Here is a 26,023-nt window from a genome sequence, read left to right as displayed (position 1 = left end):
TTTCAGGGCTGTATGGCCATGTTCCAGAAGCATTCTCTCCTGATGTTTCGCCTGCATCTATGGCAGGTATCCTCGGAGGATACAAGCGAAACATCAGGAGAGAATGCTTCTGAAACATGGCCATACAGCCCTGAAAACTCACAGCAATCCAGAAATAGTCTTTATATTTGGAGGGAGAGAGTGTTGCCAAAGTGAGCATATGAAGAGTGACGTTTGGTAGTTTTGGGGAAAAACAGCTTTGTTTAAGGCTTGACCTAAAAATGCAGAAGCATAGGTAAAGGTTACATTCAGAACTAAGCACATGCAACACTGGTCTTGTATTGCATGTATACCAACCATGAATAACGCCCCTCTTTATAAAAAACAAAAAAAAAATCATAATAAAACAATATTTAGCAAGACAAACTGCTGCTTCAGAGAGAGACCATACTGACATTTCATATTAAGAATGATTTTATTCATCAGTAAAAACAATATTTTTATTTTATTTTTTTAAAAAAACCTTCATTCTGCTTATTATAGAATCCATATATCTGGGGAACAGATTCTTAAATTAAGTTCGTACATTTAATTCATACGTTCGCAATTTCAACCTGTGCAGACTGCAGCTTACAGCATTCTATTCATATTCTGTACATTGTTATTATACAGTATTTTTACAGTAACAGTTTACAATTTCAAACGGACACAGCTGTGTATGACGAAGAGATTCACCGTTCTCACTTATACCTGGAAACATTTCAGTAGGGGAAAAAAGAATATGCCGAGTGTAATCTGAGAAAGACACAGTAGTGTATCTGTCTGTTACCTTTACAAACACAAGACTGAAAGGTAGAAAAGCAATAGCTGTTTTATGTAAAATAACTAGAGATTTGTGTATTTGTGCATGAATCTGAATTAATCTTATTAATTAAACAGATCTTCGTGTTGTATTTATATTTCAAGTTTGTGCATAGCACAAAATATGTACATTTTGTTTTTTTAATTCACACCGAAGCAGTATGCATCTGATTTGAACATATTTGCACAAGATCTGTTTTCAGTCTACTCAGAGATATCGAACAATGTATTTAAACAATTCTGATTTTCGAATGCCTAAAACATAGTTGTTAATATGAGGAAATGCTCAAGATACCTTAATACTGATAAAAATCCACTTGAAATGTATATAAGTACATTAATGAAGAGATTTGGCTTTGGATACAATACAGATTTGAATAATAAACAAACTGAATATCGACTGGATTGCAGAAATCATATTTCTGAGCCTTTCCCCCCTATTCTGTACAATGCAAATCTCTGAAAGCATTTGGAATGGGAAATTTGGATCATAGTAATTAAGAAACACCTTGTTGGAAGAGAGAAGAATCAGTTTTACAGAAGGTGCAGGATTTAGTTATTTGTTCTTACTCATAATTCATAGCACATTTCCCTCAAACAACAGGGACCAAAATACAGTAGAATACAGGCAGTACATTACATTCTGTTTTTCAAAAACAAATAGCACCTCAGTGCCATTGTCCCAGTTTGATTCTCAAATAAATGGCTCAACTTCTAAGACAAAAGTTACATACCTTCCAAAGCTAATTGCTCTTTTGAACGTACAATGACCATAATTATATGGGATGCAATCTACTTAGATCAATATAACTGGGAGGTGATTCTTCCTCAGCTTGGTTGAGAAACCATCTAGGGCCATGCAAGATGTGAGAAATGTCTTGTTGTGCTGGTGGTTGGCTGCCAATGTAACAAGGGATGAAGGACCCTTTATATTTTCTCTTTCAGCTTTATATTTGAAGCTTGAGAGCTTCTGTCGAGCATGAATATATAATATAGCAAAAGAACACAGTTCCTTATTATTTCCTAGGTTCTTCCTATGTATTCAGCTGCTAGTTGCCAGGTTATAGATCTATGAGTCCATTTCACATCGCACCCTCCCACACTTTTCCTTTCAGAAAAATTCTATTTTTATCAAGCAGAACAAAGTGCAAGGTAATTATATAACTTGTTTCAGAAATAAATCATGTTTTTCAGATGTTTCTGGAATTCTAATTATTCAGTAATTGAAAATGTGTGTAGTTTTCCTGTTACCGTTTTACTCCAATTTAGTGACAGTATTAGTGAGGCTGCAAAAACAGCTGAGTAAGGAAAAAGTGTGTTGTATCATGTTTTAAATATATTAACAAAACATCGGGGAAGTGTTTCTAAAATTAATTGTTGATTAGAGGTTATATAGTTCATTGGACGACTATTTTTAATTGCAGGTTTGGCTCCACTGAATGGCTGTAACAGTATATAAAGGGCATTTAATATATATAATGAGCATATATATATATATATATATATATATATATATATATATATATATCCTATATATAATGAGCATTTAAAACCAGCCACCCAACAAGTCATAGCAGAATCCATTTGTCCAGTTTATTCCAGGTTTTGGTCTTCACTCCACAACTATAGTAAGGCTTCATGCAAACAAGCTAATTTCCATATTTTGTTAGGTTTCTAATAGTAATAGTTATGAAACAAGTATCTTAAAAAGAAATTTGGTTTAGAAAGCAGTTACCCACAGTTAGCATTTTATTCCCACATGCATAAAGTTTCACATTTTTCCCTTCTTAGAAAAACAGGCTACTATGTTCTCATTTTTAAAACATCTATTTGACATCTCAAAATTTCAGTTAAGGCATATGTTTTCCTAAAACATTCTAGTTTTGTTCAAGCCTGTGATGTTCCATTGTAAGGGGCCAGCACAGATCCTTTCAATCCTCTAAGGAACCCACTGTCTTAAATAAACAATTTATTTATCCCTGAAGCAGGGCAGAAATAAAAGTATTTCAAGTTACAGGAGCCAGCCCTGTACTGAATGACAAAATATTCCGTAAAGCTAGAAATCTGATAAAGATACAAAGCTCTGATGGTGCAGGAATATCAGAGTATTGTTGAATCATGAATAAACTTCATTTCTCTCAAATTAATACATACTGTATCCTCAGGAATAGGGGGAACACAAATATGCATACATATGTTACATACAAACCCACTGAAGTCCTTTTCAATAAATCAGAAAAAATTACTTTCTATAACTGACCAGATGGAGAAGCTACAATGTTCATTTGAATTTCATAGTATCAGCACACAGTCGGACAATGATAACACTGATATGATTAGAAGAATGAATTCCTTTGGCAATTAACGTCACATCTGCCTTGATGAGTTCATTTGGTATAAATAGAAGAGTTCCCATAGAAATTGCCACTGTAATTGTGACCAGTCCTGTAAAACGAAGACGCCATTTATATACAATAGAAAACAACATGGACAAAGACCCTAAGAGCTGAGGATTATGTAGTGCCCGATTCCTTCTAGAGAGAACAAATTTTACAGTACCTTATTAACAACCGGATGCATCTACTTCTTAATCTAACTTCTTTGCTTGTTTTAAAGTCAGTGCATAATAAAAGAATCCATTCATCATCCACATCTGTACATGATTTATGGTCGCTGAACCAACTTGCTCTTGCTCTTGCTCCCATCTTGTTCACTCAGTTTGAAATGGGTGTAAGCTAAAATGCCAAACAATGTGCATGTAATTCCAAGGCCTTGATTAATTGACAAAGGGTCCTTAAATAAAATATATCCTCCCATGAGAGTAATGCAGAATTTGAAGTGTCCAAACATATTGTAGCTGCACATTTCTGTTAAGGAGAACAGATATTCATCAAACATGCTGAATTCATTTATAAACAAACTATTTATACTGCCAAGGAAATAATTCTATTTAACTTCTACAAAGTCAATGGGATTTGACAGATGGATGGCCATCTGTCGGGGGTGCTTTGAATGCGATTTCCTGCTTCTTAGCAGGGGGTTGGACTGGATGGCCCATGAGGTCCTCTTCCAACTCTACTATTCTATGATTCTATGATTGAAAGCAGCCTAATTGGGCACAAGGTTGCAGTTGGTGATTATTGACTCAACCCATCTTGTAAACCCATATATTTTATTTTCAGCATTCTCTCTTTACCCCAACACAATATAGGTTTTCACACATTATATAACGATATCCTTTTTATGTACCTTCTTTGAAACTTGGAATTTCATTACCATAATCAGACTGTTGAAGTATGGTAAACACTTAACAAGCTGATATTGTTATTATTCTTTCACCCAGTTAACACTTCTTAAAATGTTGTGAGTTTTCCGGGCTGTATGGCCATGTTCCAGAAGCTTTCACTGAAATATACAAGCATGTAGACAATTTCAACAGGAAGGAGGAACCATGAAACTGAACAAAATCTTGCTACCAGTATTTTAAAAACTCTGAATCAAGACAGTAAATAAAGAACAACATTCAGAAAATGGGAATTCCAGACAAGAAACAATAGGGGGCAGTTAACACCTCCCAACAAAGGATTCCTTCAAGTAGCAGCCAGGCTCTGAATCTGTAAGGCTATTAAATTTTAATCAAGCTATGTTTATACAATGCACTGTAATCAAATTACATTTTAAAATAAATTAAAATCAATCCTATAGTTTTGAAGTATCAAGACTTTCTCCATAAACGTACAGCAGAGTAACTTATTTCTGTTTTTGTTATTTTTGAGTTGTTTGAGAAGTACATTTGATATTGCTCATTTTATTGTTTATGATGTGATCAGTCTGTTATGTTTTCTAATGTATGGTTGGCATTTTGCCATTATGTTGTAAACCGCTTTGAGTCCCCCCAGGGGTGAGAAAAGCAGTATATAAATGCAGTAAATAAATAAATAAATAAATATTGTCAAGAACCTTGAATAAATTATAATGTGAACAAACTTGGTCCAAACGTTGAAGTGGCTAATCAAGTTGCTGAATCTCACTCCCATATAAAATTATAGAAGTTTTCACATCTTTTATAGTACTTTTCAAGTTTTAGAAGCCTAGGAGATTCACTGCTCCATTAACATTGATGCCACCAGCTACCACTGGAAACAAACCACGAAGGGAAGATACTTGGTGATTGATCTTCCCTCACAAAATGATTCAGTAGGATCTTGTTTCCTGACTTGTCTTCAAGCACCAGACTTGTAATTGTTATTTGTACTTCCTCCTATTCTCTGTACTTTATTAAGCATAACATACAATATTTTTTTATCTACTGAAAATGAAAAAATATCATGAAGGAAAGGATACGTGACTGGAGAAGTATTCCCAATGATCCAGTAAATAGTTAAGTTCACCATAAAGGCAATTACTCCAGACAGCAGCACCATAAACTGTGAATTAAAAAAGGAACACTCACAAGTGGCAAACAAGGCAACACCAGTTTAGAAATGTTGAGCAGATATGGCACTCTAAATGCAGAGAACACAGACAATCTTACAAGTAAAGGCAAATTATAAAACAGCAAAAACACAATGAACCTTCTTCAATTGACACATCCAATTGCTCAAGGCAGCATGGATTCTTTCTAACCTGTTCCAGTCATTTTATGTATCTTGACTAGGTCAGAGGCCAGTCATTCCCCATGAACATAATGGGCTATTAAAGTAGTAAACATAGGGAACGGTGGCAAAACAGATAATAAAATAAACCTGTCAGACCGCCACTTCACTGGATCATTATGTAATCCTGTGGTTCTCAACCTGTGGGTCCCCAGATGCTTTGGGGTTCAACTCCCAGAAATCCTAACAGCTGGTGAACTGGTGTGATGAGTCATGGGCCATGTAGTCCCGTTTCCGGTACTGTAGTACCAGATGAAGAGGAGAACTTGGGTTTTTCACCGTCTCAGTCAGAATTGGAACCTTCCCAGCCAGATTTGGGAACCTTGCACCTGCAAGAGATTTGTCTTCCAGAAGTCTGTCAAACAAGCCCTGAGCCTAAATCTCCTGTGTTTTCTCGCCACGAGTTTTGTAAACAACAGAGGGGAGTTCAAGCAGCGTCTCGCAGGAGTGCTAGGATAGCTGCTAAGAATTCAGCTGATTAAGCCTGCTTTCCATGGGAAACTTTAAGGAGTCATGCATCTGGACTCAGAGTTTAGCTTTCGTTTCTGGTTCCCCAGAGAACTGCTCTTTGGTGGGAAAACTAGACCCTATTTAGGTGTTTTGCCCACAAAGGGACCTTGCGGAGTCAATTCGTCAGCTACTGGAGTAAGTTGTGTGTGGACAGCGCGCTCCGTTTCCAAGCCTCGTTCCTGTTTCAAGCCTTGTTCCTGATTCCAAGCCTTCGCTCCCGTTTCCAAGCCTTCGTTCCCGTTTCCAGCCTTGTTTACCTCCACGGACCTTGCCTTGTTTTCCAGGACTCAGCCTTGCCTTGTTTTCCGGATTTTGCCAAGTAATTCCACGGATCTTGTTCTTGCTCCACGTTCCTTGTTGCCTTGTATCAAGCCTTGTTCAAGTTACTCCCTAGCCTCGCTCAAGTTTCATGGACTAAAGGACATTGTCATCTCCCCTCACTTTGCCTGGCAAAGTGAGTGTTTCGATTATTGGATTACAACTTTGGACCTTTATATTTCATATTGGACATTGTTTCTTTGGACTAATTTTGACCTTTCCTGAAAGGTCTACTTCTGGACTATTTCATACACTTGCTTTTATTAACTTTATATATTTCCTTAATAAAGATATTAGATAGATTCTGGCCTCTGTGTATGGTTATTGGTGCTCTGCAGCCTGGGTCGTGACAGTTTGACTCCGCCACCCTAAGCACCAATTAACCTAGGTCAGAATGTCTACCGGAACCGTGCCGGGTGGCCAGCCACTTAGCTACACCATCGACAAGGACGAAGTGGACCGCATCCGTGATAAGCTCAATGCGCAGGAGGGAGAAATAAAGGGATTGAAGGAACGCGGAATCCGTCTCCCGGCCCTGGCATTGCCAACCAAGTTTTTTGGAGAAGCTTCTAAGGTTCATGTTTTCCGTCGCCAATGCCAGGCTTATCTAGAGGCCCGTGCTGCCGAGTTTCCCCAAGAAGACATCAAGGTGGCGTGGATTTACAGTCTCTTGGACGGGCCAGCGGCCAACTGGGCGACGGCACTGTTCGACCAAGTCTCCCCACATCTAAGGTCGGCGCAACATTTCTTGGACCACCTTAAGGCGACCTGGGGAATCGAGGACAATTTGGAGGCAGCCGGCCACAAACTCCGGCGCCTCTCCCAAGGGGACAGACCCATGTCCCAGTACATAGCCGAGTTCCGAGTGCTGGCCCACAACACCGGCTGGAATGATGTAGCCCTCAGAGGACAATTTCGGGAGGGTCTCAACATTGAGATGCTGGAAGAAATCTCCAAGGTGGATCCTCCCCATTCTCTTGAAGCACTCATTGATCAATGTTTACGAGCTGAAGTCATGCTTGCCAACAGAAAACAATGGGTCCGAGGCCAGAGCGGTAGAGCTGGGGTGAAACCTCCCGCTCCCACCGGCGTCCAGCCGCGTCCAGTATGGAGACCCCCGCCACCAGCCCCATACCCCAGAGGGAGCGAGGAGGTGCCGATGCAGTTGGGCAATGTGCGTCCCAGACTAGATGCCGCCGAGAAGGCCCGCCGCCAACGCCTAAATCTCTGTTGGTACTGCGGAAACGGGGGCCACTTCGCCAGAGAGTGCCCAGCCAAAGGGAAGCCCGCCGCCCGTCTGGCGGCGGCGTCCTCCACGGAGACGAAGGCGTCTGAGGCGGCTGGCGCACAGCCGGCGGGGGAAGCCAGCGACCGGGCGTAGAGAGGCTCGCCAACCCGGTCAAAAAACCCACTCAAGAGCCGCCAACCGGGGTCCTATTTCTTCTAGTGGTCACCTTGTGGTCAGCAAAAAAAGGGCCCGTCATGGTCCATGCCATGATAGACTCAGGAGCCACAAACAATTTCATTGATAGAGAGTATGCCGACTCTCTGGGATTACAATACCATGACTTCAAGAATGCCCGTGTGGTGCAAGCCATCGATGGCCGCCCCCTCAAGACGGGTCCCGTAAGCCAGTGGTCGGAACCCACCAGAATGTGGATAAGGGAACATATGGAAGAGATTTCCTTCTTTGTTACCGAGGTTCCCCATTTCCCTGTGATTTTGGGAATTCCATGGCTGACACTTCACGACCCAAGCATCTCCTGGTCCAACAGAGAACTGCAGTTTGCTTCAAAATATTGCCAAAACCATTGCCTTGTAGCCAAGGTCTGCCATGCCACAGACACTGAACCCATTATCACCTTGCCCAAGAAGTACTCAGAATATTGGGATGTATTCAATGAAAAAGAAGCCGAGAGATTACCCCCACATAGACCTTATGACTGTGCCATTGACTTGGTGGAGGGGGCCCCGATCCCGCGAGGACATCTCTACTCCCTGACTGAACCGGAGCAAGAAGCTCTCAGGGAGTTCATAGAGTCAAACCTTCGCAAGGGATTCATCAGACCCTCTCAATCCCCAGCCGCTTCCCCAGTGATGTTTGTAAAAAAGAAGTCAGGGGACTTACGCTTGGTGGTGGACTATAGAGCATTGAACAATATCACTAAGCGGAACAGCTATCCCCTGCCCTTGATCTCGGACCTACTAGACCGACTTCGAGGAGCCAAGGTCTACACCAAGCTGGATCTTCGGGGGGCTTATAATCTAGTTCGCATCAGAGAAGGGGACGAGTGGAAGACTGCCTTCCAGACTAAATTCGGATTATTCGAGTCCCGAGTTATGAATTATGGATTATGTGGAGCTCCCGCAACGTTCCAGCATTTTGTCAATGACATCTTTCAGGATTATCTAGATCGGTTCTTGATCATCTACCTGGACGATTTTTTGGTGTTTTCTAGATCACAATCAGAACATGAGAACCACGTCAGAATGGTGTTACAACGATTGCGGGATCATGGACTTTATGCCAAGCTGGAAAAATGCGCTTTTGATCTACAAGAGGTAGATTTTCTGGGGTACCGCGTCTCACCACTAGGGCTCTCCATGGACCCGGCAAAGGTTTCAGCAGTATTGGAATGGCGGGCGCCAACCAACAAGAAAGAGGTGCAACGATTCTTGGGGTTCGCGAACTACTACCGCAAGTTCATTCCAGACTTTGCCCGCTGGTCTGACCCAATCACCAGCTGCATCCGAGGGAAACAGCCTTTCCGCTGGACAGATCAAGCAGAGAAAGGGTTCCAACAACTAAAGAAATTATTCACGTCCCAGCCAATCCTTCAGCATCCAGACCCTGAAACCCCTTTTATCGTGCAGGCGGACGCCTCCGATGTGGCAATTGGGGCTGTACTCCTACAACCAGTGGGAGATCATCTTCATCCTTGTGCCTTTTATTCCCGTCAATTGACCGCACCAGAGAGAAATTACACAATTTGGGAAAAGGAACTATTGGCCATAAAGGCAGCCTTTGAAACTTGGAGACATTGGTTAGAAGGGGCCAAATTTCCCATTGAAGTCCATACTGATCATCGGAATCTAGAGCATCTAAGAACTGCCCGCAAGCTAAATCAGAGGCAACAACGCTGGGCTTTATTCTTTGAACGTTTTAACTTCCAAATTCATTATGTAACCCCAGCCCAGACCAAGCAAGCAGATGCTCTGTCACGGAAACCGGAATACGCTGCAGGGCGCAAGGAGACCTTTGAGTCCCAGCTGCTACAACCCGAGAACTTTGCCACGCTCACAGTGGGAAACACCAAATCCACTCCCATTGAATCAACTTCCCCTACTCCAGGACCCCTTTCTGCTCAGGAAATCAGGGCTAGTCAGCAAGCAGATGCCTGGGCACAGGACCAACTTCGCCAAGGATTACATTTTCCCTTTTCGCTTAAGGATGGGCTACTTTGCTATAGAAATCATGTTTACATCCCCCCAGGACCGGGCAGGGAAAAAGCACTTCGTCTGTGTCATGACTGCAAGCCAGCAGGGCATTTCGGGCTATTTAAAACCATGCATTTGATCCTAAGAGATTTCTGGTGGCCCAAGATCCGCAAGGATGTGGAAAAATATGTCAACACCTGCCCAGTATGCCAGCGCTCCAAGACAAGAAGAGAAAAGCCCTCAGGGCTTCTGCATCCCCTCCCTACACCATCCCACCCATGGGAAATAATCTCTGCGGATTTTATCACTGATCTACCACCTTCCTGTGGATTCACCACGATTCTAGTGGTGGTGGACCTTTTCACCAAGTTAGCCCATTTCATTCCCTGTGATGGCCTTCCCACGGCCAAAGAGACTGCAGATCTATTCCTCCAACATGTTTTCAGATTGCATGGATTGCCCAAGAGTTTGGTCACAGACCGTGGGTCCCAATTCACCTCTCGTTTCTGGAAAGCACTACAAAAACTATTGGGCATAGACTCTCGTTTATCTTCGGCTCATCATCCCCAAACGGATGGGCAAACTGAGCGCACCAATGCCACTTTAGAACAATACCTTCGCTGTTATGTAAACTACCAGCAGGACAATTGGGCTTCCCTGTTATCGCTGTCAGAGTTTGCCTACAACAATGGGGTCCAGGCTTCTACTAAAGAAACCCCGTTCTTTGCAAACTACGGCTTCCATCCACGTTTCTTTCCCCCGTCATTGAAACCTCAGAAGTCCCCGCAGCAGAGGACTGGCTGCAGGAACTCACAGCGGTGCAACAACTCTTGCTCCAGCAACTAGACCAAGCCAAGGAGGACTATAAACGTCACGCGGACAAACATCGCCAGCCGGGCCCCGAAATCAAGGTAGGAGACCGGGTTCTTCTGTCCACTCGCTTTTTGCCCTCCCATCGCCCTTGCCGGAAGTTAGATGCCCGTTTCATTGGCCCCTATCCAGTGGTGGCGCAACTTAACCCCGTGACTTTCAAACTCCAACTTCCGCGCTCAATGCGCATTCATCCAGTGTTCCACCGCTCCCTGCTCCTTCCGGCGGATGGTGTGCGCCCTAATACAGACCGGCCGGCCCCCCCTCCTGTTTTGATGAATGGGGAGGAGGAGTTTGAGGTTCAGGACATTTTGGACTCTCGCTTTCACCGCCGCCGCCTACAATATCTCATTGACTGGGTGGGTTTTGGCCCCGAGGAACGCTCTTGGGAAGACGCTTCCACAGTCCATGCTCCTGATCTAACCCGCCGCTTCCATCAGACCTATCCCGCCAAGCCGCGGCCTCGCGCCTCGGGGAGAGAGTCCCAGTTTGAGAGGGGGCTTGAGGAGGGGGATAGTGTGATGAGTCATGGGCCATGTAGTCCCGTTTCCGGTACTGTAGTACCAGATGAAGAGGAGAACTTGGGTTTTTCACCGTCTCAGTCAGAATTGGAACCTTCCCAGCCAGATTTGGGAACCTTGCACCTGCAAGAGATTTGTCTTCCAGAAGTCTGTCAAACAAGCCCTGAGCCTAAATCTCCTGTGTTTTCTCGCCACGAGTTTTGTAAACAACAGAGAGGAGTTCAAGCAGCGTCTCGCAGGAGTGCTAGGATAGCTGCTAAGAATTCAGCTGATTAAGCCTGCTTTCCATGGGAAACTTTAAGGAGTCATGCATCTGGACTCAGAGTTTAGCTTTCGTTTCTGGTTCCCCAGAGAACTGCTCTTTGGTGGGAAAACTAGACCCTATTTAGGTGTTTTGCCCACAAAGGGACCTTGCGGAGTCAATTCGTCAGCTACTGGAGTAAGTTGTGTGTGGACAGCGCGCTCCGTTTCCAAGCCTCGTTCCTGTTTCAAGCCTTGTTCCTGATTCCAAGCCTTCGCTCCCGTTTCCAAGCCTTCGTTCCCATTTCCAGCCTTGTTTACCTCCACGGACCTTGCCTTGTTTTCCAGGACTCAGCCTTGCCTTGTTTTCCGGATTTTGCCAAGTAATTCCACGGATCTTGTTCTTGCTCCACGTTCCTTGTTGCCTTGTATCAAGCCTTGTTCAAGTTACTCCCTAGCCTCGCTCAAGTTTCATGGACTAAAGGACATTGTCATCTCCCCTCACTTTGCCTGGCAAAGTGAGTGTTTCGGTTATTGGATTACAACTTTGGACCTTAATATTTCATATTGGACATTGTTTCTTTGGACTAATTTTGACCTTTCCTGAAAGGTCTACTTCTGGACTATTTCATACACTTGCTTTTATTAACTTTATATATTTCCTTAATAAAGATATTAGATAGATTCTGGCCTCTGTGTATGGTTATTGGTGCTCTGCAGCCTGGGTCGTGACAACTGGCTGGGATTTCTGGGAGTTATAGGCCAAATCACCTGGGGGCCCACAGGTTGAGAACCACTACTTTAACCCATAGTGCTACCAGGGGCTATGGCAGGAATCTGGTCTCCCTGATGTTTAAATCAATTAGTGATTTAGTTCAGAATGTTCTGGTTTGACTGTGCTTTGAAGCCTAGATCTCTTAATCTTCCCACATTTGAACAGATTGCTCCAGAAATGAAAATATGACTGATGGCTTTCTACGTGGTCCTCCATAGGGAATCACTGGATTTAATATTCAGAATGCTATTCCAAGGGGGCACACACTCATTTTAAGATTTCAGAAACAAAACGTGAGAAGCATAAAATTCTTACCACAGCAGAAAGTGTCCAGGGACCAAAAATTCCACCTTCCCCAAATACTGGTTCAAAGAAGGGCACAACACACACCAATATGCCGCAAGACATTGGCGCTTGGTAGTAGAGTAGCTGCATAGAGTTTACCTGCAGCTCATGCTGCTTTGCCCCTACCCACTGAAATCAAAGAAAAATACGTTGATAACATCTGACATCTTGATATGATGCCATGTGAATGTACATTGTAGTTATTTTCTTAAGTTTGTTTATTTTATGATGTTTATACAGTAGAGTCTCACATATCCAACATAAATGGGCTGGCAGAATGCTGGATAAGCTAAAATGGTGGATAATAAGGAGGCATTAAGGAAAAGCCTATTAAACGTCAAATTACGATGTGATTTTAAAAATTAAGCACCAAAACATCATGTTTTACAACAAGTCTGCCACTTGTTTGGGAATGTGGCTGCACTTGTGTTGTTGTTGGGCGTGTTGGCCCGTTGCACGTTGCTGCTTAGAGAAAATAGCTGTGGATCCGGGTGGGAGGCAAACTGCATTGGATAATACAGAACGTTGGATAAGTGAGACTTATCCAACGTTGATTATTGATGTGTTATGATTGCTGTTTATGTGATTTTAATATGTTGTAAGTTGCTTTGGATCCCGTGAGGGAGAAAAGCGGGATATAAATAAAGATTTATATTATATACATCCTGCTCTGACACAACAGCTACATACCACCTTATGTGCCTTCAACAATTCTATTAGATTGTTGTGCTGTATGTTGTTTTTTAAACTACAATATAGAATAGTACAGCTTCATTCATCCTAGATTACTTGAGAGCACAAATAAAACATCTGGAAGTTCAGAAGTCTGAATAAACGCATCTTCCTTTTGGAAAGATTTACTACAATTAAAAAACACTGTGATCAAGCAAAAAAGTGTTAAGTTTGGGTTTCAGAAGTTCAAGGTACACTGATAAATCATTAGGAAACATGATCACTTTAAACCAAAATTGTCACTTTAAATCAGGCATCGGAAAACGTTGGCCCTCTAGATGTTTTGGACTTCAACTCCCAGCTGTTAGGAATAATGGGAGTTGAAGTCCAAAACACCTGGAGGACCAAAGTTTGCCCCTGCCTACTTTAAATCATTCATATTAATTGGTTGGGATAATAGTTATTTTAGACAAGTATGCCTGTATTTGGGCTTTTTACAGATCCTGCAGTTCATGTAAACTACATAAATTAATCTGTTTAGAGATCAGAAACGTTCTCCTTGGGTTTCCTTTTAAATAGGCAAGGACACCAAGAAAGGCTACCTAGAAGAACACTTTCAGATTACAACAAACGCATTCGTATGATTCCTCTTTAACCAGCATTGCTGCATTCTATGGAATTTTGAGGCTTCTAGTTTGGTGAGACACTAGAGCTCCCCCTGCAATGGAGAACCTGTATAATCTCTTTGAGAAGAATTCTAAATATCCCAGGATTTGCAAGCGAAGAGGAATCATAGTGCTGTTATTGTGTAGAGTGAAAGGGCCCTTAGTGGTGAAGCCTGAAAGTGTGACTTACAGCCAGGTAAACAAGCACAGGACTGAGCTCTGTTTAGGTAACTGGTGGGACCGCCAATCACCATGTTTGATTAGCAGAATTATAACTCAAGTCATGTTTGAGTGTTTGCCTGAAAGTGCACAAGGATAAATGGATGATGATTCTCATTATCTGATTCTCTCATAGCCTTCCCCACATAAAGCTAAAGGATGGAACAGGGAAATTATTTGAGAAGAAAATACACTGTAGATCTCAAGTGTCTGAAGGGTAAAAGGAGAGAGTGTGTATTTTCACTTGTATGGGATCCACTGATGGTTCTCATGATACACAGAACTACATTTCTACCCCTTAGGACTAGGAGAATAAGAGAACATCACTGACTAAATTTTAGGCAATACTATTCTTTTTGTGAGTAGTGCCCATACAGATGGCAGTACAGTAGAGTCTCGCTTATCCAACATAAACGGCAGAACGTTGGATAAGCAAAAATGTTGGATAATAAGGAGGGATTAAGGAAAAGCCTATTAAACATCAAATTATGTTATGATCTTACAAATTAAACACCAAATCATCATGTTTTACAACAAATTGACTGAAAAAGCAGTTCAATACATGGTAACATTATGTAGTAATTACTGTAATTATGAATTTAGCACCAAAACACCACAATGTGTTGAAAACATTTATTACAAAACACTGACTACTAAAAGGCAGACTGCATTGGATAATACAGAATGTTGGATAACTGAAAGTTGGATAAGCGAAATTACTGTATTCTCATATATTCTATTCCAAATCAAGAATATACAACACAGAGAGAGCTTTGTCTGTTGATTCAAGACAAATGGCACCCCAATAAATTGCTTACATTTTCTCCTGCCATTTTATATTTTACTGTCATTGAGAGTTTGCCGGGGGTGGGGGTTAAAATACTCACCACTTGATAAAGGGAGGTAACTAGAACACCGATGGAAGCAAAGATTATTCCGAGTAGGTTAAATTTCACATCATAATAGGAATTTAGAAAGACACCTAAAGTGATTGGAATCTGTAAGAGAAAAGGAATAACATGTTAAATTTTAATAAATTTTCTGCTATTCTAATGTCGCAAAACACAACTTCCCCTATTGATAATGTTTCACAATGATGAAAACTCAACCTCAACGAGAGAAGCTGGTGCATTGTATTAATTCATAATTTTGGAGAACACTAAACCACCACCACTGAGGACAACTTCCACACATAAGCAATACTAATGGTTAGGAGAAATGAAAGTAATGCCAACTAGTAGCATGATTATATGACACTCATCCAAAGTGCTGAGCACAAAAGATTGTCGAAGGCTTTCATGGCAGGAATCACTGGGTTGCTGTAAGTTTTCTGGACTGTATGGCCATGTTCCAGAAGCATTCTTTCCTGATGTTTTGCCTGCATCTATGGCAGGCATCCTCAGAGGTTGTGAGGTCTGTTGAAAACTAGGCAAGAGGGGTTTATGTATCTGTGGAAAGTCCAAGAAGAAGAACCGTTGTCTGTTTGAGGAAAGTGTTAATGTAGCAATTGGCCACTTTGATTAGCACTGAATAGCCTTGCAGCTTCAAGGACTGGGTGCTTACTGCTGGGGGGAAACCTTGGTTAGGTGTTAGCTGGCCCTGATTGTTTTCTCTCTAGATTTTTTTAGAGCTAAACAAGATGTTGCTCTAGAAAACCCAGAGCTCAATCTTCTTTGGCACAAAGGATGGTATAAAAAACGGGATTCAAAAAGATTCAAAAAGAAAAAAAAATTTTGTACCATTTAGCTGTGGAAATTAAACATGCAATTCACAGTGATGTTTACGATGGTCGGCTGGGATTTCTGATATGACTTACTGCCAGTTTATTGGCAAGGAAATCCACAAACATGTAATATTCCGGCATTGCTGATGAAAATTTTAGGTTTGCAGTTTAGAAAAGTAGAAATCTGCATCAAAGGAATAGGAATCGATGCAGGGAAAATACAAATCACATACCCCAGTTAGCTAGGAAGGCAATCATGGCTGAGTGATTAAGATCAAGGTAACAGAATCAACCTGTGATAAGTTTGCCTTCCAATTACTTTTAAGTCAGAAGCAAGTTGAAATAGCGCAACTAATGTGGGTTGGCACAACTTGAACTGTCATGGCTGAATGCTATGGAATCATGGAAATTCTAGCTTTACAAGGTCTCTGCCAAGGAGTGCTGATGCCTCAGCAAAGTACAGCTCCCTTGATTGCATTTTACAGTGCAGATACAGCCTTGGAGTCTGGGTTGCTATGAGTCTCCCTAGCTGTATGGCCATATTCCAGAACTATTATCTCCTGATGTTTTGTTCACCTCTATAGCAGGCATCCTCAGAGGTTGTGAGGTTTGTTGGAAACTAAGCAAGTGAGGTTTATATATCTGTGGATGGTCTAGGATGGGAGAAAGAAGTCTTGTCTGTTGGAGGCAAGTGTGAATGTGGCAATTAATCACCTTGATTAGCATTGAAAATCCTTGCAGCTTCAAAACCTGGCTGATTCCTGCTGGGGGGAATCCTTTGTTGGGAGGTGATTAGATGGCCCTGGTTGTTTCTTGTCTGGAATTCCCCTGTTTTTGAGAGTTGTTTTTTTTTTAATTTAGTGTCCAGATTTTGGAGTTTTGTTCATTTTCATTGCTTCCTCCTTCCTGCAGTGTCTACCGTATATCGTGCAGCTGTGGACAAGTCTACATAGGGACCACCAAACGCAGCATTACCCAAACACGAATCAAGGAACATGAAAGGCACTGCAGACTAACTCAAACCATAGCAGAGCACTTAATGAACCAACCTGGACACAGTATATTATTTGAGAACACGGAAATTCTGGATCACTAACAACCACCATGTCAGGCTACACAGAGAAGCCATTGAAATGCACAACCATACGGACAATTTCAACAGAAAGGAGGAAACCATGAAAATGAACAAAATCTGGCAAGCAGTATTACAAAAACTTTAAAATCAGGACAGTGAATAAAAAACAAAACATAGAAAACAGGGGAGTTAGAGACATGAATGAATCCGGGCCAGCTAACACCCCCCAACAAATGCTTCCCCCGGACAGGAAGCAGACAGGCTTTGAAGCTGAAAGACCATTCAGTGTTAATCATGGTGGTCAACTGCAATATTCTCACCTGCCTCAAACAGACGAGTTTTTCCTCCCACCCTGGATATATAAACATCACTTGCCTAGTTTCCAATACACCTCACAAGCTCTGAGGATGCCTGCCATAGATGTATGCGAAAAGTCAGGAGAGAATGTTTCTGGAACATGGCCATACAGCCCGGAAAACTCACAGCAATCCCACAAAAGTGTGCAAAAGACAGCCCTGAATGCACATCAGTACTTTGTGCCGTCACCACCTGGGCTCGAGTCTGGATTTCTAAGGGAATCATGTACAGCAGGTATGGGCAAATTTGGGTCCTTCAGGTGTTTTGGACTTCAACTCTCACAATTCCTGAGGGAGTTGAAGTCCAAAGCACCTGGAGGGCCCAAGTTTGCCCATGCCTGCCTTAGAGTCAACTTTGAGTCAGAAACAAGTTGGAGGCATACCACTGCACAAGCACACCTTACTTAGGGAAACACGAGGAGCATGTGCCCAAGATTAGACACTGGGAAAGTTAGCTTTTGGGGGAACTCCTCCTCCTCCTGCCTACCAGGGTGAGCTTAATCCTGGCCGGGAAGGTCTTGCCGTAGGCCAGGCTCTGGATGAGGACGATGACGGGCGTGGTCATGGCCTTGGCCAGCTGGTAGGTGCCCACGGTGTTGTTCTGCAGCGAGAGGTTGGTGAAGACCACGAAGCCGCAGAAGCTGAGCGCCAGCGGGAGGACCTGCGCGGGCCGAAGGCTCTTGGGGGCGAAGAGGCCCAGCGCCTGGCAGCAGCGCAGGCCCAGCCACGTCGCCGCGAAGTGCAGCAGCGTCAGGCTCAGGTTGGGGAAGCCCGTCCGCACGTACAGCCACTTGTTCAGGAAGACGATGCAAATGGACGAGGCCAGGTTGGCCAGCAGGCCCGCCGCCAGCCGCCCGCGCTCCGGCAGCCAGGCCATCGCCTCCCCACGTGGCTTCCGGGCCCGGGAAAGAGCGCAGCCGGGCGCGTAGTTGCTCCTGCGCTGCCGGAATGGAGACTGGAGCGCCTCTGCTGTGCTTTTCTTACGCAAAGGCGCGGGAGCGCCTTTGCGTAAGAGAAGCACAGCAGAGGCGCTCCAGTCTCCATTCCGGCAGCGCAGGAGCAACGATCCGCAAATCCCAAACCGAGCAGATCCCCTTTTGGAAGTAGTGTTTGGACTCTGCAACCACCATCCTGCCACAAACTAGCTCAAAACTAAAAAAAAGTAGTGTGCAACCATTGTCACCGTGCTGTGTGTGTTAACAGGAAGATAAAGTGCGTGAAGCTGATTGGCCGAACCTGTAAAGACCTGGGGATTGATTTGATACTGTTTCTGTTCTGCTACTGCAGAACGTTTGGACAAGTTTTTCAGTGCCAACTGAGCAGTATACTCAGAGGGGCCTTACTATTTTTGAGGCCTGTTTGCTGCTGAGAAAAGAGGGTGAAAGACCAGTTCTGTATTCTTTTCTGAAGCAGATTTGTGGACTCAGAAAGGACTGTTTATGACTGTGGACTTATGTAAGTGACTGTAAATACTTTTTTATCTCTTGGAATCATTAAAGTTCTCCTATTTTGTTCTGCAAACCTGAGTGGTGTGTTATTGTTCTGTGGGTGACTCTGGATTGCAGGCACATGTACAAGCTTCCATTTATCATCATCAATCCGTAATAACCATTACAGTCAATGGAGAAGATAAAAATGAATTGTGTTGTCAAAGGCTTTCATGGCTGGAATCACTGGGTTGTGAGTTTTCTGGGCTGTATGGCCATGTTCCTGCAGCATTCTCTCCTTATAAGAGGGATCCTGTCACCTCTGCAGTGTCTACCATCTACCATGCAGCTGTGGAAAGTCTACATAGTAACCACCAAACGCAGCATGCCCCAGACACGAATCAAGGAACACAAAAGGCACTGCAGAAGAACTCAACCAGAGAAGTCAGCCATAGCAGAGCACTTGATGAACCAACCTGGGCACAGTACACAGAAATTCTGGATCATTAACAACCACCATGTCAGGCTACATAGAGAAGCCACTGAAACCCACAAGCATGTGGACAATTTCAACAGAAAGGAGGAAACCATGAAAATGAACAAAATCTGGCAGCCAGTATTGAAAAACTCTAAAATCAGAATAGTAAAGAACAATACTCTGAAAACAGGGGAATTACCCACATGAATCAATCAGGGGCAGCTAACAACTCTGAACAAAGGAATCCCCCAGGTAGGAATGAAGCTTGCAAGGCCATTAATGCTAATCAAGGTGATTACTATCCATTTATACACTTAATTTGGAAACCTAGAATGTCTTGCAGAAGGGAGCATGTCTTTTTGCCCTGAAGTAAGACATATCCTAAAACAGTAGGAGTAGTGGGTTGCTGTGAGTTTTCCAGGCTGTATGACCATGTTCCAGAAGCATTCATAACACAAGAAAGGATTTAACCTCTCTTACGGGTTCTCCTGGAAACATCAGGGTTGGATTTGCATCACAAGTATGTAAATAAGTAAAACTTTATTTATATCCCACCCTTTGGGACTCAAATACTCAGATGTAGATACCGTATAAATTTATATACAAGTCAACCTCATGTTGCAGGTTGTAGGGCCAACATAGATTTTGATAGAATCCATGGATAGGTCTATGGTCATTTTGTGGGGATGGGTCCAGCCATACAGTCCGGCAATTAAGGCTATTTAACTTGAAATGACTCAGTTCATATACATACATTTTTATATATTAAACCAGTCCATTTGCAATTTTATTGAGAAAAATACATTTTAATCTGTATTGTTGTCACATTAAATATACAAAATTTCAATATACTAGCATCAATGTACTGTAACATCATTAAAACATTTCAATTCCACACGTTGGAAGTTGAATTCAAAAACTCTTTGTCCTCCTGTTTTTATATCACAACAATTTTATTATCTAGAAAGATACAGTTAAGACTGAATTTCATATCCAAGAGGGTCAAGGCCCTGATCCAAAAGCATAAGGGAAGACTCTCTTAGCTTCTGTAGCAGTTTCCGGAGTTCATCCTTAGAAAACACCTGAAGGAAAAGAGGGATGAATGGCTTAAGTTATAGATGCCCCTGTAAGCATTTATTAGCAAGGAATCGAGTTACCATCTACACATTAAATATGAAGACAGTATCCACAATAATTATAAAAACAGGTCAGTACATTTTGTTCATAAAACTTGCCAAAGCTTTGAGGGCTCTTCCAATCTATGTTTCTATCACTGAGAGCAACTGTGGCAAGATCCCTTAAAGCATGAATAGAGTGGGCAAAAACTGCTTAACTTAGATTCTTTAATGAAGTTCTGCAAAAGCGCAACTTAGATTCTTTAGTGAAGTTCTGCAAAAGCGCAAGATCCATATGTATAATGTAATTTTCCTTACAATTTAGAGAGAAAATGGTGCAAAAGGAGTGCTTATTACAAAGCAGATGTTCACAACTAATATTGCATATAGCAACCTCCCAAGCCTTTCACTATTTGTTAATATATATATATTAGCTAACCTGTATTCTATGTGTATGTTGGTTTGCCAGTTTGACTGTACCTATTTGGGGTGGGAGGGGTTATAGACATACGTGTGTACTGAGCATGTTCAGACTCTGGACTCCATTTTGTATTCAGTGTGATTATGGACTTCACTGTGTTAAATCTGCTTCCCACCTCAGTGGAGGTGGATGCGTGTTGTTGTTTGGACTTCAGTAGAGAAGTATGACTTATGGACTTCAGTGAATACGACTATGCCTAAAGACTATAGACTATTGATTAAGAATTATATCCTGTGTACTCAACACAGAGAGAACTACATCCTATCTATAACTGAACTTTAATAAGAAATGTGCCTGTATGATGAATTAATCCAATATGTGAGTAAACAAGATAAGTTATTTTTCAAAGAAGACTTTGGTTTTTTTTTTTTATTATCTCTGAGTGCATATTTTAACTAAGAGGTTTCAAGGGAGTGTATATCTTTTGAGCAACTGCAATTGCAATTTCAGCTTCAAAGGAACAACCATCCTCTGCTAACCAAATATGTTTTTGTAGTGACATGTCTTTGTTCTTGGCAGTTCAAAGACATGGTTCATCAGTTTAACAGCTGAGCTACTTGTGTGCCATTACATGAATGCTTATGAATATCACTTGATCAAAGAGTTGACTTCTAACAAGGTCATGTTTTTCTTGACTAGTGGTTTTCAAAAGGTGGTCTCTTTGTGTTCATGGAGATTCACATTTGCCAAACTGATATGACCTTTTCAATAAAGTTATGATTGCCATTTATTTCCAAAGGGATATGTGCCCAGAGACTGGGTGCAGTTATTTCCAATAACTAAATAGCCAAGTAGAGTATTTAAAACTAAAAAAAAAGGAGGCGGGGGAGGCTGAGGGCAGAGTTACTTAAATTTTCCCACTTGAGACACCTTTCCACCCAAGAAACTTTTAATGTATCCCCGGGATATATAAAATAGGAATGAAAATCAAGCATTTGCCAAGCTTGTTAAACAGGCTGATTCTCCTTTTTATGAAGTACAGCTGAAGCATCTTTTGCAGAGTCCACTGAAAAGACTACACTAGGCTAAAAAGACCCCATTTGGGGTTGGGACCCCCAATTTAAGAAGCTGTGGCTCAGAGCTCTCTGGTGTTCATTTACCGTGTAGAGTTTGTGCCGATCTGAGGCAATCAAGTCTGCCAGCCTGAGGTCTTCCTGATATTGCCCTGTGCTGTGCAGGACTGTATGGAGGAGGAAGCACATGGTTGGCAGGCAAAGCTTCCTCAGCATGATCATCTGATGAGTGCGCTCAGGGTCATCTTCAGTATCCTCGATTAAAAAGCATAGGTTAATTAATTTTAAGTAACAGTGTTCTTTGTTATTTTAAGCAAGACCTATACTCAGTTTCTGTCTTTTTCATACATAACAAAACATGACAAGTGCGAAACCTACTATCAAATTAGCCTCAGTGTGGTTCTTTCTTATAATGCAAGATATTGCACTGCTGGCTTTTAAAAGCAATGTATCTGTGGACTGCAGTTAGTTTCCCTTGTCCCTCTATGTAGGCATTATTCCTCTGATATGTTTACCTATGTTTAAATGGAACAATTACATTAAAGCAAATCCATAGTAAATGAAATGTAAACAATTACAAATCAACACACTAGTTTTGAAACTGATGGTTAGAATTACTTCTTTGATATATCTATGTATGCATTATTACCTCTCTGACATCAACCATCCATCCTCCATCAACAAACAACAAGACGTTGTACATTTTTTCTTTCACATCAGCTGACAGAGCATCCAAAAGACCTTTCCAAATACCATAATCCACCTGAAAAAGAAAAAAAAAACTCAAAGTGAAACCAACACAAACACAATCTTGCTGTGTGGTATTTACTTTAATGTGTGAACAAACCCTAGAGTGGATGGTAGGTAGTTCAGGATATTGGACTTCATCAGTCATGCCAATGTTCCAAATTAATAAACTCCTAATCCAAATTTCACTAGACCACTAAGAGCAAAAATGTCCACAAGAAATATTTAATTATAGTTGTTATGCTGTGTGACAGTTAAATCTCATTAATCAACTGAAATCCATTGGAACAACAATACTTTATTTGTACCCCACCCTATCTCCCAACAAAAGTAACAAAATGGCAAACATTCAATGCCAAAAAGAGACAATGATAAATTAATTCAAAACAGTAGATAAAACAATCTCAAAATAAACTTATAAAACTAAATACATAATTGAACTTAAAAAAATAAACGTAATATAATTAAATAGTATATTTCACTAAGCTCAATCATCAGTGATAAACATGAGCCAGTGAGAAAATTAAGAGAAGTCTCCACAATAATAATAATAATAAAAAGAAAAAAAATCTGAAAACAAAATAAAAACAAAAACAAAAGTCCCCACTAAAGCCCAGGAGGAACAGAGTCGAAAGTTGAGCATTGGCAGAGAAGTCAGTAGCCCCAAGCCAAGTCTGGTTTCTGTACTAAGTTGATGGTCAAAGGGGAGCTGGTTGGTAAAATTCTCCAGTACTTTTGTCCTATAAGGTATCAGTGACTTCGGGCTATGGCTAACTAGCAGTGAGATCATGGCATGATAGCGGTAAATGGCGGTGATGGTAGAGTGGCTCTGATACAAAAAACTCTCCAGGTTACTGCTGGGCAGTAGAAGTGAAGGCTGAGTAGAGCGCATCTCAGGGAAGTTTCCAATCGAGTCATTCATTTTTCTTGCCGATAGTCAGAACTGCGTGAGACCACAGGCGTCCTGATGGAAACAGGCCCTCAGTAAAACATTAGTCGGCCGGGCAGCTGATGGAAAAGGTCGCCCCGGAGCCATTAAAGATGGTGGGAGAGTCTCTCAGCAGCTGCTGGAGAGTGCCTGGCTGGTAGCTAGGCTCCCTCCCACTCAGTGCCCAAATAACATTTTGCCAACTTAGCTGGCAATATGGATTTAGGTTTGCTACTGCATTCCTCTTACACAGAGAGAGCACAACTTGTCTTAAGATGATCCAATGAGTTTCCACAGTTGAGATTTGAACCTTTGTCTTCCAAAGTCCTAGTCTGACACTTAAACCACTATTACATAAACCCTTCAATATATTTTAGCCAACAATGAAACAGTGTTACTTTTTATATCTGTTTACCTCATATTTCTTTTCTTTAAGTTCATGGGCTACTTTTTCAGTGAAACTTGCTTGGGCTGGCTGGCCAGGCTTTTGTGGCATGGAGTTCATGTGCTTAAACCACTCGTTAAAGGCTTCATGGGCTTCCTAAATTGGGGAAAATATTTATTAGTTTCATTTATTAATTGGAAAACTATATATATTGATTTCTGATCAAGACTGATCTACAACAACCAGACATTTTGAACATCTAGCCAATTTAGAAAATACATCTTTTTACTGGTTTCATGAAACTGTGATCTAAAATACAAACATATTTAAAACTAATTTCTCAGCCATAATTAAGAAAAGATATAAGCACGGTCTGAAAAATCATACTGGGCTTTACTTTCAATATGAGACAAGGCTCAATCCTAGCATTACATGAAGTTACAGTTCTAGGGCTCAGCTCTAGAACATGAGACAATTTAGAAGACATCCATACTCAAGATTAATTTCTATTTCTCTCATGATTGAATAATAGTAACACCGCAAGACATCTGGAAATAGGAGGCAGGTCTTCCAGGACCGTAAATCACATTCTCACCAAATATGCTCTAATACACAAGTGCTCTCTAATGGCATTGTCATCTTCAGCTGGAAGTGGGCTGTCCATCCCTTGCTCTTCCCACTGATTGTATATCTCTGCTATAGAGTCTTGTGGGATCTTTATAAACACATCTTTGGCTGCTTCATGTTTCTTAGATGCTGCAAAATATAATATTTAAAGCAGTCAAGTATCACTTTGATAAATATTGCTTTCAGATTCATGATGCTTTATCTTTACTTTCAAACGAATGATTCGCACTGCCTTACCCAAGAATTTCCTCATTATAGCATTGCTTTGTTTAAGTGCTTCAGCTCTTTGAGCAGGATCGAATACTAGCCAGTCAATCACATCAATCTTCAATCGATCTTCCTGGGAAAGGGAAGAAAATCCTTCAGTCAGCATATATGCTGTAAATGAATGTATTTCACTAACTTCTCAAGCATGCAAGTAAAGCTACAAACATAAACAACATGGCAGAAAACCCAGTAGGAATCTTTGTCTTCCCAGAAAGGCATTAGGCTTGAGTACTTTTTAAGAGGAGATGTGCCTCGTAGGGAAAGATGCATCTGAACCCTCAACATTAGTAAAATGGTTTTAAAATATGGCATACAGACTGACGTCCAAAAGAGTCCAATTGAGCATAAGTGGCTGTAAAGCTCTCAACACGGTATCTATTGATATAAAAACCAAAGTAAGTCTGTCTGTTTGTCCCAAAAAGCCTGTTGCTAGGTGGAGGATTGACCATTGCATTCCCTCACTGGGATGTCACTGGGAAATAAAGGTAACCTGAGTATGAGGGAAAGTTAAGAAAGAATGAAAAAGCCACAAAGAGAGCCATGTTGCCATGGAGAGATTGTGAGGAGCTGGACAGGGGAGAAAGAGGAGGGGAAAGAAAGAGAAAAAAATGAAATGGAGAAGGGAGGGAAGGAAGAAAAAAGAAGGAAGAAAGAGAAAGGAAAGGGGAAAAGATATGAGGGAAATAGAAAAAAGGAATGAATGAAAGCAAGGGGAAATGCCAAGTAGATACACTAGTATGCACACCAATATTTTTCTCATGGAAGAAATATATGTATGTATGTATGTATGTATGTATGTATGTCGATTTGTGACATTTGGGAGCAGGCACAGAGGGAAGTGAATGTGTTCTTAGCGTCTGAACTGAGTGACAGAAAGTTAGCTCAGTTTGAATATTATTGTATATTTGGAACCAAACAATAGTACCTGAAAAAGCAACAGCCATTCAGTAAGTGATGAAAACAAAGTTGAAGTAAGTTAAACCTGGCTCTGACTGGCTTCCTTAAGCCTAGAACATAGGAATTTATTAAAAGAACTATTTGTAAAATAAATCTGCTGACCCCCAAAAGGGATTTAAACAGGAGCTATAGGGCACAGCAAGAGAGGCAAGGATCCAAGACTAGAAACTGTTAGACCAAGTAGACATCACACCATGAAAGTGAAATTCCATATAAGCAAAACCTGAAATATTATGGTAAGTGTCAAGTTACAAATATACAATGTATTAGATAATATGAGTATGCATGTCTTTCAGGACTGCTGGGATTTTTTGATTCAAAAAAGGATAAGAAGCTACAATCAAGAAATCTTGGTGCCTGAGTTTTCCTCTTAGCA

At 41.5% G+C, this 26,023-nt stretch overlaps 2 protein-coding genes across 3 annotated transcripts in view; both read right to left on the bottom strand.

The window, feature by feature from the left end:
- Positions 1-2,367: 2,367 nt before the first annotated feature.
- slc35e3 (solute carrier family 35 member E3) lies at positions 2,368-18,200 on the bottom strand. The gene is made up of 5 exons (XM_003224626.4): positions 17,710-18,200; positions 14,956-15,066; positions 12,483-12,641; positions 5,185-5,267; positions 2,368-3,697 (listed from the first exon to the last, which is right to left on the bottom strand). Exons 1-5 carry the CDS (start codon positions 18,097-18,099, stop codon positions 3,505-3,507), a joined length of 936 nt encoding a protein of 311 aa, XP_003224674.2. The 5' UTR covers positions 18,100-18,200; the 3' UTR covers positions 2,368-3,504.
- A 1,712-nt stretch (positions 18,201-19,912) lies between these two features.
- The window catches only part of nup107 (nucleoporin 107), a 30,923-nt gene continuing 24,812 nt past the window's right edge, over positions 19,913-26,023 (bottom strand). For both annotated transcript variants that reach the window (XM_003224612.4, XM_008116598.3), the window contains exons 23-28: positions 24,661-24,763; positions 24,392-24,552; positions 23,827-23,952; positions 22,386-22,499; positions 21,824-21,991; positions 19,913-20,209 (exon numbers count right to left, since the gene is read on the bottom strand). In XM_003224612.4, coding sequence (XP_003224660.2) covers positions 20,102-20,209; positions 21,824-21,991; positions 22,386-22,499; positions 23,827-23,952; positions 24,392-24,552; positions 24,661-24,763 — 780 coding nt within the window. In that variant the 3' untranslated portion in view covers positions 19,913-20,101. The remainder of the gene's footprint in view (positions 20,210-21,823; positions 21,992-22,385; positions 22,500-23,826; positions 23,953-24,391; positions 24,553-24,660; positions 24,764-26,023) is intronic.

Source organism: Anolis carolinensis, chromosome 5, assembly GCF_035594765.1.
Source record: "Anolis carolinensis isolate JA03-04 chromosome 5, rAnoCar3.1.pri, whole genome shotgun sequence".
NCBI classification, from domain to species: Eukaryota; Metazoa; Chordata; class Lepidosauria; order Squamata; family Dactyloidae; genus Anolis; species Anolis carolinensis.
Note: the sequence above shows the minus strand (reverse complement) of the source record. Positions and strands in the feature narration are given on the sequence as shown.

Excerpts from the sequence above, each read along its gene's own strand:
- slc35e3 (XM_003224626.4), bottom strand. The coding sequence starts at position 18,099 with ATGGCCTGGCTGCCGGAGCGCGGGCGGCTGGCGGCGGGCCTGCTGGCC. Across the intron at positions 12,642-14,955 it reads TTACCTCCCTTTATCAAGTG|TGGGTAGGGGCAAAGCAGCA; the intron begins GTGAGTATTTTA and ends CTTTGATTTCAG. Across the intron at positions 5,268-12,482 it reads CCTGGACACTTTCTGCTGTG|TTTATGGTGCTGCTGTCTGG; the intron begins GTAAGAATTTTA and ends TTTAATTCACAG.